Raw genomic sequence first — 20,197 nt, forward strand, 5'->3', positions numbered from 1 at the left:
CTGAAAACTTCTACTGTCTTCTCTGGGAACCCAGTTAGCTGGTCAACTTCAAAACTGCAACATGAATGCCTGCACTTTCTAGATTTGCATCTGTGTGCTTTCTTTCGCAAGACAAACTGATTTCTGCCCTGCTCCAGTGAATACTGCAGCATATGAACAGTTTTGCTTTTTCTAGCATCCTTGGCCACTCTAACTTTTCCACTCCGCCAGTAAGGATGCTTCAGCCCCCCCTTATGTCTCCTTTTGTTTGGCTTCCTAGACTTCTTCTGACCCTGGTCCTTGGGTCCAAATGTGGCCCTCCAGGCCTCTCTGCTTGGTCACCAGGACTCTTCCAAGCCACATCCTCTCTCCACAGGCAACATCCCTTCTCTCTGGCCCTGTTTTGTACTCTCCTCAGGCACGTTTTTTGTTTTTTGTCTGCCTAGAATGTGTCCTTGCTTTCAGGCAATGTTTCTTGCTTGGCTGGATGGAGAATGGAGAACAGTGTGTGACAGTGCAGAGAAACCAGCCAGTTATACAAAGGTAAAGTTTATATTAATTACTCTAACCACTTTCGTCTGTGGCCCCCAGAAAGTTCCCCAGAAAATAATGTGGCCCTCAGGCTGAGAAAGTTCTACATCTCTGCTCTGGGCAAATGTATAGTCACTGGGTCTATATTATGTTTTTGGCTGCCAGAGTCAGTAAATGTCCTGACATCCATCCACCTTGTATTTATTTAACTCTTAACAAAAAGAGGTTATATTTATGCTCAAAGCAAAAGGAACCTCAAACAAAATATTACAGCGTAGACTGCTCCTGTTCAGGATTCCAGCCAGCCAGCCATGCCCTCTTGCAAAGTACTCCATTACATTGCTCGTCCCCCATGTTTTTTGTTCCCTCCATTCTACCTGCCCCCACCAAAAAGGATGTTTTGTATGTCCGCTACTTCCCTCTTGTGCAAGTGTGGAAGTGCTGATTTGGCGACATAAAGGTTGTAGCCAATGAACTTTTACTCAGAGTAGAGCCACTGAAAATAATGGACCTATATTAGTCATGCCTGTTAATTTCAATGTGTCTGTTCCTAGTAGGAGTAATATTGGCAACTCTTAAAAATCCTCACTCAGAGAATGAGCTTCCTATTAGTATATAGGATTCTATACCAATGAGCTCCACATACTCTGAAAAGGGTCTTCGGGTCCAGTGGCTTCCACTGACTATAACCTCTTGGGTCCTGTCTGAACTATACATTTAATGCAGGACCACAGCACTTTAAACGCACGATTCGCCCCCACAAAGAATTCTGGTAACTGTAGTTAGATAAGTCTCCTAAAAATTCTCAGCACCCTTAACAAACTACAGTTCCCAGTATTTGGGGGGCAAAGCCATGACTGCTTAAAGTGGTATGATACTGCTTAAAATTTATAGCGCAGATGGGGCCTTCCTTGCTCCATATTCAAGAAAAGCATTTACTTTGAAGGTAGATCTTAACATACTCCTGCCTACATAAATGTGCTTCCTATTACTCCTCTAAGACTTGCAAATACAGTACTATGACGACAAAACGTTAGGAGTTCCGTGAATGCGCTAGCAGAAGACAAGCAGTTCCATCTGTTTCACGTCAAGGAACTCTGTTGCAAAAAAGAGGCAGCTTTTGCTGCTGGCAACACACCCTTCATTTACAACGCTTCACAAAAGAATCTGAAAGGGTGTAGATAGAAACAAACAAACATACACACACACAAAAGCAACTATATTTGTGTTGAATAAATATGTTTTGAAATAACCAACAGATGTGAGTCATTCTAAGGTGTGTGTACATTTGCAAGTGTTGAAACAAAAATCCCAGAAATTCAGGACATTCCTTCAACGTTATTGCACCTGATTGGCAAATGCAGTTAGAGGCATTTAAAGGGGTGGGGGGGTGGGCCTTGAATCCTGGGTTTAGAAAAACACCAGCCTTCTGCTTTCACCCGGAGTGGAACCTCTTGCTTAAGGCAAATATCTCCTTACAGCATTCCAAATACAATGCACTCAAAGACAGCATTGAATGTACTTGTAAGTGCAACATCAAGTAAGTGGAAAGAACTAGCAAAGCTGGGTGTCTGGAAGACGACATCCATCACAACTTGCCAGAAGACCTCATGGGCTACCTCACCTTGGGTACCACTCAAGAGTTCAGGCAGGTAAGAACATAAGAATAGCCTACTGGAACAGACCCAACGGTCCATTAGTCCAGCATCCTGTTCCCACAGTGGCCAATCAGATGCCCCAATGGAAAACCAGCAAGCACAACATGAGCACAAGAGCCCTCTCCCTTCCTGTGGTTTCCAGCAACTGGTACCCAGAAGCATTGCTGCCTGCAATTATGGAGGTAAACCATAGCACGCAATGTTGCATACAACATTGGAAGGCAGAGCACAACGATCTATGGCTAGTAGCCATTGATACCCCTTCTCCTCCATCAAGCTGGTGGCTATCACTGGGAACCGCAGGAGCAAATCCCATAGCTGTCAACGTTTCCCTTTTTTTAAGGGAAATTCCCGTGTTCCAAATAGGATTCCTTGCACGAAAAGGGAAAAGTTGACAGCTATGAGCTTTACTATGTGCTGCATGAAGAAGTGCTTTCTTCCAAAATCTTCCAGAATTCACCTTCATGGGATGCCCACAATTTCTAGCATTTTGAGAGAGGGAGAAAAACTTTTCCCTATCCACATTCTCCATGCCATGCATAAGGTTATCCATTTTTATCATGTTGCCTGTTACTCGCCTTTCCTCTAATTTTCTTTTTGAGCTGAGGAGACCAGAACTGTACACAGTACTCCAAGTACGGTCGCACCATAGATTTGTATAACCACATTATGATATTGGCAGTTTTATTTTCAGTTCCTTTCCTAACGATCCCTAGCATGGAATTTGTTTTTGTTTTCTTTATGGCCATTGGGTCGATATCTTTACTGAGCTATCTACTACGACCCCAAGGTCTTCCTCCTGGTATAACACCTCCAGTTCAGACTCCATGAGCATGTATGTGAAACTAAGATTTATTTATTTTTGCTTCAACACACATCACGTTACACTTTTTTGCATTGAATTGCATTTGCCATTTTACCACCCCTTTACTCAGTTTGGAGAGGTCTTTGGGACCTTCTTCATGCGACGCATGTTTTCTACCACTGAGCTAAGGCCTTCCCACATCAAAAATCACCCCAAAATTACACCGCAGCAGTCAGGGTGTGCTACTTCCTGGACTAAGCCACTTCAAATCGGCACAAGTTCCAATGTGTCCAGGAACACACCCCCTCTCCTTTACACCTGACGCCTTTGCAGTCAGGAAGGGAACCACAACATGCGACACATGTCACGGTTGATCCTGAAATGTGATTGGCCCATATACAGTGGTGCCTCGCAAGACGAAAAGAATCCGTTCCGCGATTCTATTCGTCTAGCGGTTTTTTCGTCTTGCGAAGCAAGCCCATTGACGGTTTAGCGGATTAGCGCTATTAGCGGCTTAGTGGCTTTTAGCGGCTTTTAGCGGCTTATTGGCTTAGCAGATAAGCGGATAAGCAGCTTAGCGGCTTAGAAAAAGGGGGGAAAGGAAAAAAAACCTGCAGGAACTCGCAAGACATTTTCATCTTGCGAAGCAAGCCCATAGGAAATTCGTTTTGCGAAGCACCTCCAAAACGGAAAACTCTTTCATCTAGCGAGTTTTCCATCTTGCGAGGCATTCGTCTTGCGGGGCACCACTGTATATGAATTCCAAGTCTGAATGAAATAGTATGTAGGCCAAAGGATGGCATCAGATAGAGTAAATATTAAGGAAAGCCAGTGTGATGTCCTCCAGATGCTGGCAGGCATCTGCTGGCAGGGGCTGATGGGAGTTGTAGTCCTACACTGACTATCCCTAATATACATGGATGTGCATGTAAACGCAGGCACTTGGTAGAAATTCCAGACTGCATCATATACAAAACGCCTGCACTGTTATTCTGTCCTCCAGTGGTGAAACTTAGCCATGCTTCTTTTTCCTTCCAAAGTAACAATGGGTAGGTAGAAGGCAATAAAATTGCCTTAAGACTTAAGAGTCTGCAAGGTCCTCTGTGTGTGCATGCTGGGCGCAGTGCCGGATTTACCTATAAGCTATACAAGCTATAGCTTAGGGCGGCACTCTCTTGGGGGCCCCAAAAAAAATTAAAGAAAAAAACAACTGGATGTACATTTCGAAAATATAAGATAAAAATAAAATAAAATAAAACCTACATACAGCAACAGTGTTTTGTTTTGTGTTGTGTAGGATCCTATGATGTAAGCAGTGGGAGCCTGCTAGCCTGCTCCCTAACCCAGGCATAGGTAAACTCCAGCCCTCCAGATTTTTGGGACTACAATTCCCATCTTCCCTGACCACTGGTCCTGTTAGCTAGGGATGATGGGAATTGTAGTCCCAAACATCTGGAGGGCCAGAGTTTTTCTATGCCTACCCTAAAATATCATACATAAAGGGCCCCATCAGTGGCGTAGCGTGGGGGGTGCACGAGGGGCCGGCCGCAACATCTGGGGGGGCATGCTCGCACTAACTAATCTAGTGGAAGAGACTTGAGTGCTAAAATCCACGGGTTAGGGGGCGCAAATTACTTGCCTTGCCCCGGGTGCTGACAACCCACCCTACGCCACTGGGGCCCATTACCTTCAGTAGCTTAGGCCTCATCAAACCTAAATCCAGCCCTGGCTGGGCTGGACGGTGGGGACCATCAAGTGAAGTCCCAGTCGTGAGCCACAGATGTGGGAAAGCAAGCCGCTTTCCCTGAGAAGAAAAGTTCCCAGCGCACTTCCCACGGCTTCCTTTCTCGGGATCTCTGCCTTCGGGCAACGAAAAAGAGCTAGGCATGATCCTCGCGGCAGCCGAGGAGGCGACCTGCTGCCTTCTTTTCCCAGGTGAATGTTTCATTCTCTCGCTCGCTCCTTCCAACCCTGCTGTTCGCCCCGCGCCCCGGACACGCATTTCGGGGCACACTCTCCCTCTCCTGCCCCCGGCGTCGCCTACCTCACCTGGGCCACTGCGCCTGCTGCTGCTGTCGTCCTTGCCACCGCCGCTGACGCTTCTCTCTCGCCTCCGAGTCCGCGCACCACCGTCGCTGCTGCGTCTGTCCGGAATGCCGCCCGTCCCGTCGGAGCCGGGCGGGGAGGGAGGGGCCGGGGGCGGGGGCCGAGCGCCTCATTTGCATAACGCCGGCACGCGACCCTCCCGGCCGCTATATAAGAGCGCGGCCCCGCGCTGGGCACCCACAGCCCGCTCTGCGCTCAGCTTAGACGGCGCCGCCGAAGCCCCGCCGGTAAGTCTCCCGCGCAGCTCTGCGCACGGAAGCGCGGAAAGGAGCGCTCGCCACGTAGCACCTTTGCTTTTGCCCGACGGGACGGGCCCGAGCGGGGAGGAGGAGAAGGCAAAGACCCCGCAAGTCTCTCCTCTGCGCCGCCACCTCCAGGGTCCCTAGACTGAGGCTCCAAATGAGACTTCTAAGCAGAGGTTGGATGGACACCTGTCATGTATAATCTAGGAGAAATTCCTGCATTGTAGGGAGTTGTGATTCTGTAAGGCAGAGCAAATCCAGCTCTTTGAACCGCTTTTCATGCTCAACTCCCTCCAACCTCACGCTGGCAAGAGAAGCGAGTGTCCCTGGGCTGCACAGGATGCGCAAGATGTTTAGTGTTCATAGATGCCCGCTGACCGTCACTAGAGGGTTTGAGCTCCCATGGAATCTACTAATGCAGGGAGATTCCAAAGGTGGCAGCCAGACCCCTTTCTCAAAAGTGAATTTGACTCCAAACTGGATTCCCGTCGAGCGATATGTTAGAGATAGAAGGCTTTGTCTCTGAGCGTGCGCAGAGCGCCCCCCTTTTTTTCCTGCCACTAGCAGGGAGCCTTAGGGGCAGTGGGTGCCCGTCAGTACATTACCCGAGTGTTTTTAAGCTCCCGATCTTCTCCTTTGAGAAACGGTCTTCTGCCGTCGGGGAAGACACGCGCCCCATACCTCTGCAGCCCGCCTCCCTTTCCATAAGCCGCTTGCCGGCCCATTTACCGGCGGACTACCAAGCGCGATGGCTCCCTATTACCTCGAGGATCGGTGCATACCCGGGGCTGGGGAGTGCGCTGCGGCGCTCGTGCCCTGCTCGAGGGCTTCCTCACAGGCGTCTGTTTTGGCCCTGGCAGAGTGGGACCTGCCCTTTGGGCTGGCCCAGCAGGGCTCTTCTTGTGTTCTTAAGGCGACCGGCTTTTCTTGAGCGGCTCCCGCCCGTCGAACATTTCCCATTGCCCAACCCTGCAGGGCGCGATGGGGCGTCGCGCCTTTCGGGCTCCGCGTGGCCGCAGCACGGAAGACAAACAGCGGCTTCTCTATTCTGCGGTACCGCTGGCCCCCCCCCCGCCCCCCGCGGTCTGCAGCCTCAGATTTTCCAGACGCAGGTGGGTTTTCCCCAGAGGGTGGTGAGGCAAAGGGGGGGGGGTGTCCTCCAAAAGCTGTTGGACTCTCATCGGCGCCTGAGCCTCCGCCGCGTCAAGTAGTCAAGGATGATGGGAGATGTAGTTCAGCGGTGAAGGCGGGCGCCACGTTGGCTGCCGCTGGGCTAGAGGGGGGGAATCACTCCCCGCTTTTAATGCCACTGGTCGCGCGTCCTGATCGCCAAAATGCCCGTTTTGGCAAGCAGATTTCCTCTTAAGTTTTGACTGTTTGCTACCTGCGCTAACTTGAAGGATGGGGGCAGCTGTGCATCACAGAGCAGATGTGAGCGGGAAGGGTTAACTTTCGGGTCGTCATCTGCTACCGCCCGCTGCTACTTGGATGTAAATGTGCATGCACACACTTTTTTGTGTGTTTGGTCCTCACCATACATTTAAAGCTCTGCCCCCCACCCCATAAGGACCCTGGGAACTGCAGTTTATCACTCAGTTACATATCCTAGTACCCTTATCAAACTACAGTTCCCAGGATTCTTTGGGAGAAGCTGCACACATGTTTTAAATGTCCAGTGAGGATGTGGAAGATCTGAGTAGCTGACCTCTACTGCTTGCTACTTTTTTCATCCCACTCTAGTTGCGTCTTTCATCACTAAACAACCCTGTGAGGTAGGCGAAACCAAGTGGCAGTGACTGCCTAAGGCCAGTTGCTGTCATAGCTGGGTGGAGACTTGAACCTCATTTCCCCAGTTCCAGCCCAACTATCACCCCAAACTAGCTCTCAAAATTACAGTGGCTGTCATGTGTCCTGTATATTATTGTGTGCTTCAAGACTAGGGAGGTCAGGTGATACTGGGTTTTTCTTTTTCCTTCTAGCATGAGGGGGCTATATGATGTGGCACACAATTACACACACACACCCCTTTCCAGTTCCTTTCCCCATAATTTTCCTTATTTCAAAGTCTGAGGTCCTAATCTGATGTTAAAACCATCACTTACTCTCCCAACTCCAGGCGCTTACCAGACCCAGGCTTCCTCTCCAAAAGCATGGGAAGATGGTCAAAAACTTTGTAGGATGCTGGGGAAACAGACAGTGATGGAGCTAAAACTTTTTGTTGCTCTGCAAACATTTCTCAGCCGATCTGAAGGGCCACCGAACCTTTTGCCATGGGGCAGGTGGGAGTTATTAGCAGGGCTGGGGGTGGGGACAGTAAAAGGTAAAGGTAAAGGTACCCCTGCCCGTACGGGCCAGTCTTGACAGACTCTGGGGTTGTGCGCCCATCTCACTTAAGAAGCCAGGGGCCAGCGCTGTCCGGAGACACTTCCGGGTCACGTGGCCAGCGTGACATCGCTGCTCTGGCAAGCCAGAGCCGCACACGGAAACGCCGTTTACCTTCCCGCTGGTAAGCGGTCCCTATTTATCTACTTGCACCCGGAGGTGCTTTCGAACTGCTAGGTTGGCAGGCGCTGGGACCGAGCAGCAGGAGCGCACCCCGCCGCAGGGATTCGAACCGCCGACCTTTCGATCGGCAAGTCCTAGGCGCTGAGGCTTTAACCCACAGCGCCACCTGCGTCCCTATGGGGACAGTAGCCATGCCTTTTTCTTTGTCCGTGACTGACGGGCGTGACCTCTGTTTTCTTTGGCTGGCTGGCCATCTGCCCAGGCTGCCTGTTGAAGTTTGTATTTTTCAGCTAACCTACCTTGCAGGGCTGTTAAGTTTGTTTGTTTGGGGTTTTTTTAAGGGAGACACACCTCAAGCTCTTTGGAGTAAAGGTAGCATAAGAGTTAAAACAAACACTTGCCCTCTTCTGCAAAATCTCTCCAAGTCACATCATATTGCTGCAAAGTTTGTGCGCCACCCTCCAAACTCTGCCAAGCCATCGCAGGATTCCAGGGGGTTCCAGGCGCTCACCCTGGGTTGGGTTTCCATTGGGAAATTGAGGCACAGCAGTACCTTTAAGAAATATAGTTTATTGTACATATTTATACCTGGGTCTACTGTGGAGAGTTTGGAGCAGTGTTTCTCAACCTGTGGATCCCCAGATGTTGGATTACAATTCCTATCATTCCTAGCCACCATGACCAGTGGTCAGGGATGATGGGAGTTGTAGTCCAACAACATCTAGGGACCCACAGGTTGAGAACCGCTGGTTGGAGTATTACAGTACATCTCAATAGGGTCTCGTTCCCCAGAGCAGTGCAGCACCTGAGTCCAAGGCATCCTGCATGCCATCTCTGTGCCTCTGTCTCTGCCTGCCAAGATGATCCTCCCTGCCTGGCCTCCGCCTGGAATCTGGCCCACTTTCGTTCTTCCCAAAAACCGCTGCTCCAAGCAGCTCCTCCCTCTGTCTTGCTCACCCCTTTTCCAGACCTGTTTCTTAAATCACAACATTTTTTCTGTGTCACATCACGCACCCTTGCTCCCATCACTTTGGCAACCTCCTGCCCTCCCCAAGCTCGCCTGCTTGGTTGATGGTTTCCACTGAAAGGGTTAATGACTTGTTCTGTGACTTTTGTCTTCTATCTTCCCTTCAGTACTCCCAAATATTATCTAAATTCTACCGTGTATTATTTTATAACATTCACTAATGCTGGCCGTTATGGGTGCCCTTTGCACACCAAACTCTGTTATCCCAGATTTGCAACAGTATTTTAGGTGGGCCAAATTAGCCCACTTAAGACATAAAGGGTATCTGCGCATGGGACCAAACCTCATGAGGCCTCGGCAGCTCTGGACCTGGGCAGCATTTGACTCACCTTTCACCTCTGTCTTGCAGGTATCCTGCCTCAGAATGACGCTCTTTGATGGCATCTATCCCTTTTACCCCCAACCCAGGAAGCCCTTTGTCTTTGATGTGGATACCATCGTTGTAATTATTGTCTTCCTTGTAATTGCCTTCAGCTTCCTGCTCATCCTTCCTGGAATTCGGGGCAGAGCGGTGAGTACTGTTATTGAAGGAGGACCAAAGCTTAGTAGTAGATCATCTGCTTTGCTAGAAGGTGGTCCCAGGTTCACTTCCTGGCTTCTCCTAGTTTGGCTCAGAGAGAGTCACGTCTGAAAATGCTGGGAATCTGCTGCCAACCAGTGTTGATAATATGGGGTCAGAGTGTTGTTGCCATCCATTTGTGAGGAGTGAGCCTTCAGGGGTGAAATCAAACCACTGGAGTATTACAGCACCTTCTGTGGCTGTAGAGACCAACACAGGAGAGACATGTTTTGCTGCATCCAGTTGTGCTGCTACAGGAGCACTATAATGTTTCTTCTCCCGGCGATCGTTCCTCTCCTGGACAAAAGGCAGCTCCCTGTGTCGCCCTTTGTGCTCAGAAGAGCATATTATTGATCCCTGCAATGAAACGGCAATACGTCTGCATTCGTTTTAAATGAAAAGCAGCCTCAGGATGCTGCGATTTTGAGCAAAGGCGAGGCAGCAAAGGGGTGGCAGGAAGGAAAGGTGCTACCCGACTTTGCTGTTAGAAGGACTTAGTATTTAAAAAGAAAAGGGCTTTGGAGCTGTGTTCACAACCTGTTGTGCATAGCACCATCTCCATACAACGACACAACTATCTTCAGTTATTTGGCGGTGTGTGGGTGTGCCTGTCTTTGTGTGCAAAGCCATAAAACCACAGAGACTTGCAGCTGCATGATGCAACTGTGAGTGAATGTTTATGCAGGAAGGGAAAGGGAGTGATCAGCGCTGGATTTAGGGTGGTGCGGGAGGTTTCTCACACAGGGTGCTGAGCTGAGGGGGTGCATAATAATAATAATAATAATAATAATAATAATAATAATAATACAGTCATACCTCGGGTTAAATATGCTTCACGTTGAGCACTTTCAGGTTGCGCTCCACGGTGACTTCCACGTTACTTCCAGGTTTCGCCGCTTGTGCATGCACAGGTGGTCAAAATTATGTCACATGCATGTGTGGAAGTGGTGACCTGCGCAGGCGCGGGTTACGTTTGCTTCAGGATGCGAACGGGGATCCGGAATGGATCCCGTTCGTCTCCAGAGGTACCACTGTAATAAGGAAACCTGCTGAGAAGAATCATAAAAAAGCAACTGTACCAAAAGGAATTATTGTGAAAATAAATACTTAGGAGGAAAGCACCAAATTTTGGCCTCGCTCTGGGTGCCATATTATCAAAGTCCACCCTGGAGGTGGAGAGGCAACCTAAGTGGTAGTCTCCACAGTGGTTAGAGCCAGAATACAAAGGTATGATGTCATATTCTTAAAATGGAAAGGAAACATTAAAAAATAAAATCCTGGTAGTTTTATCAGCCTTTTCAGGAGTACATTTCCTTCCCCGTCCCCCACCCTAAAAGAACTGGCATGGTGTATTCACAGGAGTTTGACCACCAGGGGGAGACAGACACTGTGCTATGCTGTGTATTTATTATTACTGTGGTTTTAGAACTACATTTCTATCCTGCCTTTCCTCCAAAGATCTCAAGGCAGCATGTGCGAAAGGTTCTCCCTTCTCCTCTGCTCTGTCCTCACCCCAGTCCTGTGAAGTAGACCAGACTGAGAGATAGTGACTGAGATTTGTAGCTGAGTGGGATTTGAACCCAGGTCCAGCCTTAATTCAGCACTCTTAATTCAGCACCCTACTCTCATGAAGCTGGTGGGGGCTGTGCTTATCCATCTCCTCTCCCCTGCTGCATTTTCCTGATCTAACTCCCCAGCCCCACACCTTAAACTCACAGAAGGGTGGGGGGAAATGCAGGTATCACTATCATGTCTGCCTATATTCCAGGACATGATTAACAGGTTGAGAGCCCCCAGATACACATATCTTTCCCCTGTGTAGAGGGAACTGTACTGGCTGACAAACAGCTATGGGGCCATATTCAGGGTGGCTTAGGACCGGGTTACTTTAAAGGCTGCCTGCCCCTGTATGGATAGACCTTTGAGATCCCTTCGACACTTTGCAATGCACCTTGCAAACCATTATAGGGTGGGGACCCCCAAAGCGGGGCTTTTCTGCTGTGGCCCCAGTACTGTGGAATGCCCTCCCCTCTGACATACATGAAGCAGCAGCTGTCTGTTCCTTCAGGCATCTTTTTGCCCAGATCCTCCTTGATCCCTAAGATTGGACCCCGTTTTACGTGTCTGAATTCTCTTGATCGCTTGCTTTATTTGCTTTTAGATGGTTTTTATTCTGTGTTATTGGTTTGTTTCAATGGATCTTGTACTTGCTGTGCATGGCTTAGTGGTGTGTTTTTTTCCTGAAATATGAAGCAGTTTGAAATGCTTTTAATTAATTAATTAGCAGCTGGGGGAGGAGGAGTTTAGTTCAGGGAAACACCAACCCTGCTGATGCTGCTCAGTTAAAAGACCGAACTCTTTCCCAAAACTGTTGCTTTAAAGCAGCGATGCAGAGCCACCAGTTCATGGGCCAGATATGGCCCCTGGAACATTCCCACCCGGCCCCTTGCAAACCCTCCTCCCCACCCCCATGGCAAGTAGGGCTAAGTGGCGGCGGGAGGGGGGTGGAAGTGAGATGAAATTGTAACCCAAGTGAAAGGCAAACCCTCTTTTCCCCCTTTGACTTTCTGTTCTCTTTTGCTGGCAGAGACTGTACTGGCTTTTCCGGGTCATCGCAAGCCTTTTTATCGGAGGAGTCATCGTTGGTGAGTCCCCTTCTCCATCTGACCTCAGCAAACTTCTCCATCTTTGGCCTTCATTTGTGCTCACATCCACTCTGTGGATTTAAAGTCCCCTCCCCAAAAAGAGTCCTGGGAACTGTAGTGAGTTCAGGGTGCTGGGAATGGCAGCTTTGCACAGGGTAAAACAGCCATTTCCCAGGATTTTTTGTGAGAAGCCGTGTGCCTTAAAAGCGTGGCGTCGACCTGACCCACATTTGCAAACCTCGGCTGCTAATCTGTGATTGCAGAGGGTGGTGGCGTGTGGAACTAAAGGGGTAAATTCTGGGGGAACCGCCATCCCAAAAGAGGGCGGGCAACACTCTTCTGCGCCCGACACTCACAGAGACTTTCCTCACCTTTGCAGCTGTCCACTTCACCTCTGACTGGGAGAGGGCACAGGGAACAGCGATCACCACCTACAAGTCTTTCAGCCCAGCTAAGGTCCATGCAGAGATAGGGCTGCACGTCGGTCTGGCAGGACTCAACGTCACTCTAGTTGGTGAGTCTGGGGTGCCAACATGGGGGGGGGAGTCCTAACAGCGCGTTTCTGGATGTGCCCCAACATTTCACAGTCCTATCAGTTCCAGCTACAGTATTTACAGTATGCCCCGCAGAGGACCTTAAGGTCCATGAATAACCATAGTTTAGAGGTCCTGGTGCCATGTCTGCGGAGGTGACAAGGTGGCAGCCCATGGCGGTGTGAGCAGCCATCACACCGCTGTATCTGCATGTGGAGGATCCTCTGTTCTCAGCTGCAACCATGAGCAGAGGATCTCAGCACCGGCGGCAAACCACTATATACAGTGCATGTGCGGTACATAGCGGTTTTCCCCCTGCGCCGCTCCAGCGCCATACAGATGGCATTGGGATCCCTCCATCGCCGCTACAGCCACATGTAGAGGATCCGCCGTTCGCGGCTGCAGCTGCAAGCAGAGGATCCCCACACCGTCCGTATGGTGCTGGAGCGGCGGCAAACCACTATGTACATGCATCGTACGTAGCAATGCCACACATGTGCCCTACGTAGCAACATCCCGCTCCGGGTGTCACAACGCCTTCATTTGCCCCTGGCTACCGCTTCAAAGGGATGCGGGTGGTGCTGTGGGTTAAACCACAGAGCCTAGGGCTTGCTGATCAGAAGGTCGGCGGTTTGAATCCCCATGAGGGGGTGAGCTCCTGTTGTTCAGTCCTAGCTCCTGCCAACCTAGCAGTTCGAAAGCACGTCCAAATGCAAGTAGATAAATAGGTACCACTCCGGCAGGAAGGTAAACGGCATTTGCGTGTGCTGCTCTGGTTCACCAGAAGCGGCTTAGTCATGCTGGCCACATGACCCAGAAGCTGTACGCCGGCTCCCTCGGCCAATAAAGCAAGATGAGCGCTACAACCCCAGAGCCGGTCACGACTGGACCTAACGGTCAGGGGTCCCTTTACCTTTTCCTTTACTGCTTCAAAAAACCCAGCCCTTCCTTGGACACTAACCAATCTTGCCTCCGCAGGAAGCCCCGTGGAACAGCTCAATGAAACGATTAACTACAACGAGCATTTCTCCTGGTGGTTTGGGGCAAACTACGACAACGACTTCGACGAAGGCTTGGAGCACGGCCTGCCCAGCCCCATCCTCTACGTGGCAGAAAAGTTCACCGGGGACAGTCCCTGCGGCCTCCATCACCTCTACAGGATGGCAGGGCACTATGCGTCAGCCACCCTGTGGTGAGTGGGCCTCGCCAGGCTCCTGAACCGGGGGGACCCCACTGCCTTCTCCCAACCTTGCCTTCCCCAAGCATCTTGGGGCTCCAAAAGGGATGGGGGGACCATTTGAGACCAGCAAGCCCAGGCTCTTATCTCCCCATCGCCTTGTGGGTGGAACCCTGCCCCCAATCACCAAGTCACATTATTTTGCCCATGGTGGTCTCCAGAAGCCCCTTTCAAAGCGCTGCTTTGCACTGCACTTTGAAAGGAGCTTGAAGTGATCAGACATCAGCCTCAGCCAGCATGACCAATGGTCGGGGGTGATGGGTGCTGGAGTCGCAGGAGCATCAGGGGTGGGCACTGGGGTGAGGAAGGCCAACTCGCTGGTAAGCTCTGCTTCCAGGGCTTCAGACAGAAGATCTTTCCAAAAGCTGCTTAGCTGAGTTTTTGGGTGGAGATGCTGCGAATTGAGGCCTGTTTCCAAAAAGCTTCCCTGAACAGGGCTGTCTTCTAAAGGTCAGGTAGTTGTTTATCTCTTTGACATCTGATGGGAGGGCGTTCCACAGGGCGGGCGCCACTACCAAGAAGGCCCTCTTCCCGGTTCCCTGTAGCTTTGCTTCTCGCAGTGAGGGAACCGCCAGAAGGCCCTCAGCACTGGACCTCAGTGTCCAGGCAGGATATCCTTCAGGTATACTGGGCCAAGGCCGTTGAGGGCTCTAAAGATCAGCACCAACACTTTGAATTGTGCTCGGAAACGTACTGGGAGCCAATGTAGGTCTTTCAAGACTGGTGTTATGTGGTCCCGGCGGCCACTCCCAGTCACCAGTCTAGCTGCTGCATTCTGGATTAGTTGTAGTTTCCGGGTCACCTTCAAAGGTAGCCCCACGTAGAGCGCATTGCAGTAGTCCAAGCGGGATATAACTAGAGCATGCACCGCTCTGGCAAGACAGTCCGTGGGCAGTTAGAGTCTCAGCCTGCGTACCAGATGGAGCTGGTAGACAGCTACCCTGGACACAGAACTGACCTGCGCCTCCATGGACAGCTGTGAGCCCAAAATGACTCCCAGGCTGCGCACCTGGTCCTTCAGGGGCACAGTTACCCCATTCAGGACCAAGGAGTCCTCCACACCAGCCCGCCCCCTGTCCCCCCAAAACAGTACTTCTGTCTTGTCAGGATTCAACCTCAGTCCATTAGCCGCCATCCATCCTCCAACCGCCTCCAGACATTTGCACAGGAAGAAGGCCTTCCCTTTTGCCTGCCCCCTGAATCTCCCAACATCCAGCTTTGGGTTGCCGGTCGCTCTGTGGCGCAATGGATTGCGCCGAGAATTCCCTCCACCGCAGACCTTCTGCCCGTGGAGCGGGTCTCTTCTCCTCTGAGCTGTGGTAAATGGTGAGCACTTTGTCTCTTCCCTGCAGGGTTGCCTTCTGCGCCTGGCTGGTCTCCAACATGCTCTTCTCCATGCCGGTCCCCGTCTATGGCGGCTACATGACCCTCGTCACAGGCAGCTTCCTCATCTTTGCTCTGCTCTCTTTCTCCACCGGGAGGAGTGCTTCCTGCGTCATCCAGTTCGGCCCCACCTCCTTGCAGCTCACCTATGGCGCATCCTTCTGGCTGACGCTGGCCACAGGTGAGCTTATCCTAAGGTTAACAGATGTTTTTCCAAAGAATCCACGGACACTTTTCAACTTCAATGGATTTTGGATGGGGACTGGTTTGTAAATCCAGGAACTGTCCCCGGGAAATGGGGACGTCTGGTAACCTGAGCTTATCCTCAGTGGCTGGGGTTCAGAGCAACCTCTGCCTGCCCCCCAAACAGCCCCTGCTTGCCTGCCTTCTCATTGATGACCAGTCCAGGGGCAGGCTATACTGCCATTTTCCTCCTCAAACTGTGTTGCCCCACACGGTGCGAGGCAGCGGTGCGGCAGGTGGTGGTGCTGCAGTGCTGTGTGTGGCGGTCAGCTCAGCGGGATCCCACCTTCGTCGCCAGTGAAATATACTCAGAGTCGAGAGTGGATTTCATGCTCTTTATTCAGCTCATAGTGGTGAGGAGGAATGGAAGTTCCCCCAGAATGTCTGCTTTATATACATTATTTACACAATGGGCCCCACGTGATTGGCTAATTCTGGGATTCTCCTGTAGGCCAATCAGGTTGCGGATTCACTTCCACCTGGAGCTGGATTGGGTGGCTCCTGTGGACCAATCAGACTGCTGCAATCTGGATCATATTCAACTCAGTACATAACAGAGGAGGAGGCAAAGCCTTAATGATTATTTGATTATTTGATTATTTAATTATTTAATTGTTTAATTGTTTAATTATTTAATTATTTAATTATTTGATTATTTGATTATTTAATTATTTAATTATTTAATTATTTAATTATTTAATTATTTAATTATTTAATTATTTAATTATTTAATTATTTAATTATTGTTGTCTCTGTCAGCCATGTGTTCTGGCTTCCACCCTACCAGTCCCAAAGGGTAGCAGCATCCTCCACAGTGTGAAGCTCACCACCAAGTGGGTATTTGGACCCAAGCCACCCTAGTCCAACTCTAACCACTGCACCACACTGAATGATATAGGAATTGTGCACCCTACAGCATGTGTGCACTGTTCCAACACTGAATTGAGAATGACACAAGCAGCGCTGGACCAGTGTTGGTTGCTGTCACCGTGGACCATGAGAGTGGTCTCTTGTGAGTCTACTTGCACATGCAGTTATGTGGATGGGGCACCCTATTGTTGCACAGAGCTCTGGATGGGGGATCCTTGCAGAGAATTCATGGTTGTCTGTTGACACATAAAACTCAGTGTTTATTATCTTTGGGGGGGGGACTATTACCAAGTATAGACTGTCAACCATTGGAAGTGAATACTGGGGATCAAAGCATTAACATATAAAGAGCACAAGGAATCCAGGCAAGCAAAATAATAATAATGATCAGAGTTTCAAGCAAAAGTGCTTGAGAAGGGTACAAAGCTGGTTAGGGGGTGATGTTACAGAAGGCCTGGAGGAACTTCATTTGATCCTGAGGATCCCCATCCATTGCTCTACAGACTCTCAACTTTATTAAACTGAGCATGAAAACTAGCATGGATGCATCAAATATGCCATTCCGGCTTCCTTCCTCGCCAGCAACAAAGTCTGTCTTTGGTTCACTAACTGACTGTCCGTCTCTGTTTTCCAGGGCTGCTCTGCTTCCTGATCGGAGCCGTGGTGATAACGCTTCACTACACCTGCCCTGACCTCCTAAAAGCCTTCTTTGACCTGTGTGAGGATGAAGAGGAGGAAGAGGGGATGCTAGGAGAAGTGTACATTAACTCCCACTATGCTCGAACGAAGGCAGCTCCTTCGCCAGCCAATTTGAGGCTGACCATCATGGACAGCTAGAGCGAGGCTTGTGGTGGGACCTTCTGGACCTGTTCTTCCAACAGGGACATTGACTGTGATCTGCCCTGGCAATAGCCAGTAGAGAAAAATGACTCTGTCCTATGCACTGATCCTGAAAAGGGGCAGCTGGAAGCTGGGCTTCTTCGCTGCCCACAGCCTTCGGCAGCTGCAGTTCAGCAGCCTTGTTTTTATTAAGTCTGGAGAACAACTGGAAAGCACTTTGCTTGTTTTGTTTGGGTAATGCCTCCAACCAGTGGTGGCTGATGCCCAGTGAGACTGGTAAGGCAGGAAGCAGGGGAGTCTGCAGTAGAGCCAAGCTAATGTTAGGCAAAGCCAACTGCTTCCATGAGTCCCAAAAGCAACCCTGAGGCCGGGAGCTGGTGGCTGCTCCTTGAGGTGGTTGGGAAGGGGGACCCAGTTGAGAGCAGACTGCAGATGAAGTAGTGTCCCTTTTGCCCTGATGGGGCCATCTCCCTGGCCACCAACCAAGGGATGAGCATGGAGAAGTTACAGGCAGAGGACAATTGAGTCCAGAAGAGGAGCCAGACTGCAAGGAATGGTTCTGTTAAGCTAGTGCTGTTAGGTGAATGGACAAGACTCGGAATACTTGCTGGCTGGGGTCAGTGGGAGATCTGTAGTTCAGCAGCATCTGGAGGGCCAAAGATTTCCCACCCCTTGTGCAGCCCCTCACCTGAGCAACGAAAATTTATTGGAAAATGTGCCTAAACCAATGTATATAAAGCAGGCGTTGCTGTTTTGCTCTCTGCCTTGGTGGGGAGACAAAAGCCACCAAGCTGAATGTCAGAAGTAGCTCTCAAGTCTCACACAGGATGCAGAACTGAACCCTCTTGCACCTTGACTGATCCCTAAGCATCTCAGTCTTGGGCATGGCTCTCCTTTAGCAGCAACCTCCATGTGGCACTTCAAAAGCAGTGAGTGCATCCTCGGAAAAGCCTTTTTGGAGCTTGTTAATGTTACATTTTGTGTTTCTGTGTAGCAAACTGACTTGTTAATAAAATTGTAAAAGCCATTTGTGTTGTATGTCAATGTGTCTGGGGGAAACATCATGAGGTTTGTACCTTGGGAATATTTGCACCAGTGCTTCTGTTTTGATACTCAATTGGAGCGTTTTTGTTTTTTCTAGCTTTCCCCAAATGTAGTCCAAAACACACAGAGGGCACCAGGTTGGGGAAGGCTGGTTTATACCCAGCATGAGTAGCCTGTGGCCATTCTGACATTATTGAATTCCAACTCCCATCAGCCCTAGCCAGCAGAGCCCAATTGTTGGGGGAAATGGAATATGTAGTTCAAGCATTTAGAAGGCCACAGGTTTTCCACTCGTGGTTTATAAGGTACCATTCCTGATGCAATTATGTAGTTTGCAGAGGTGTAGTGTAGCAAGGTCAGGTGGTACCCGGTGTGGGGAAAAAATTGACACCCCCCCATTGGCGGCTCAGGGTAGGCTTGGGAGTTGTGGGCGGATGGTGTGCCCAATGTCACCCCCCCCTCAGTGATGACACCTGGGGTGATCTGCCCCCACCCCCTCCCTACACCTTTGATGGTCAAGCTGGGTCAACTGGACTTGGGTTACTTTAAACCAGGGTTAGCCAACCTGGTACCATCTAGGTGTTTGGGGCCACAACTCCCCCAATCTGTGACCAGTGGCCAGGCTGCCTGAGGCTGATGGGACTTGAGAGTCCACAGTAGCTGGAGGCCAGGTTTGAGCATGCTTGCTGGGGTTGATGAGAGTTCAGTAACATATGGAGGACCAAGGACCAAAGGTTCCCCAAACCTTTGAGGGATCTTCTGCAGAGGTTCTCAACTACATTCTACACATGCACACATGCACCTGAATTTTCACTTCAAACAAGGCAAGGAGGAAGGTTTACCAAGGAAAGGAGTAGTATCTGGGGTGATCAAGGGCAACCAAGTTTCCTGCTTGATCATCTGCTCTGTCTGAGCCTTCAAGGCAGCTGTGGCATGACTTCCAACAAGGCTCAGATATCTCTCAAGAGCAGCAGTAGGGCAGGGGCGTGTGGCTCTCTAGGTCAGTGTTTCCCAACCTTGAGCCTCCAGCTGTTTTTGAACTACAACTCCCATCATCCCTGACTAGCAAGACCAGTGGCCAGGGATGATGGGAAGTGTAGTCCAAAAACAGCTGGAGGCCCAAGGTTGGGAAACACTGCTCTAGGTGATGCTAGACTATGACATCCAGTGCCTCTTGACTATTGACCATGCCCACAATGCTGATGGGAGCTGGCATCCAACAACATCCGGAGGGCCACAGGTTCCCCATCACTACTCAGGTATCAAGGTGTCTCTTGGACACATGGTTGGCATTTCCTATTATGCTTGCCAATAGCTCAGTAGCAGTACCTCTGATTTGCAGGCAGAAGGTCCCAGGTTCAATCCCTGGAATTGGGAGTTAGGGCTGGGAAAGCCCCCTGCCTAAAGCCTAGGAGAGCCACTGGCAGTCACAATAGACATTAGTGAGCTAGATGGTCCAGTGATCTGATTTGGTATAAGGTACAGTACTGTAGGTGACGCAGGTGGCGCAGGTGGCGCAGGTGGCGCTGTGGGTTAAAGCCTCAGCGCCTAGGGCTTGCCGATCGAAAGGTCGGCGGTTCGAATCCCTGCGGCGGGGTGCGCTCCCGCTGCTCGGTCCCAGCGCCTGCCAACCTAGCAGTTCGAAAGCACCTCCGGGTGCAAGTAGATAAATAGGGACCGCTTACCAGCGGGAAGGTAAACGGCGTTTCCGTGTGCGGCTCTGGCTCTGGCTCTGGCTCTGGCCAGAGCAGCGGTGTCACGCTGGCCACGTGACCCGGAAGTGTCTCCGGACAGCGCTGGCCCCTGGCCTCTTAAGTGAGATGGGCGCACAACCCCAGAGTCTGTCAAGACTGGCCCGTACGGGCAGGGGTACCTTTACCTTTTTACCTTTACATTACTGTAGCTTCCTATATTAGAAGGGAATAAGATATGGGAATGGCTCTGGCCTTCGGTTATGATACACTGAGCCAGGGTGGAGCAGGAGCAAGAA

The 20,197-nt window shown here is 50.4% G+C and overlaps 1 protein-coding gene across 3 annotated transcripts; it reads left to right on the top strand.

Moving 5' to 3' along the window:
* Positions 1-491: 491 nt before the first annotated feature.
* Positions 492-18,197, top strand: DUOXA2 (dual oxidase maturation factor 2). Of its 3 annotated transcripts, none has more exons than XM_079953456.1 (7): positions 492-522; positions 9,203-9,364; positions 12,000-12,057; positions 12,437-12,571; positions 13,569-13,782; positions 15,180-15,391; positions 16,958-18,197. In XM_079953456.1, the coding sequence occupies exons 2-7, from the start codon at positions 9,218-9,220 to the stop codon at positions 17,158-17,160; spliced, it is 969 nt and encodes a 322-aa protein (XP_079809582.1). In that variant the 5' UTR covers positions 492-522; positions 9,203-9,217; the 3' UTR covers positions 17,161-18,197. The 3 variants fall into 3 exon arrangements, with proteins under 3 accessions (XP_079809582.1, XP_079809580.1, XP_079809581.1); XM_079953454.1 differs by lacking the exon at positions 492-522 and adding an exon at positions 4,797-4,908; XM_079953455.1 differs by lacking the exon at positions 492-522 and adding an exon at positions 5,275-5,306.
* Positions 18,198-20,197: the final 2,000 nt, after the last annotated feature.

This window comes from Podarcis cretensis (assembly GCF_951804945.1).
Source record: "Podarcis cretensis genome assembly, chromosome: 14".
Classification (NCBI taxonomy): domain Eukaryota; kingdom Metazoa; phylum Chordata; class Lepidosauria; order Squamata; family Lacertidae; genus Podarcis; species Podarcis cretensis.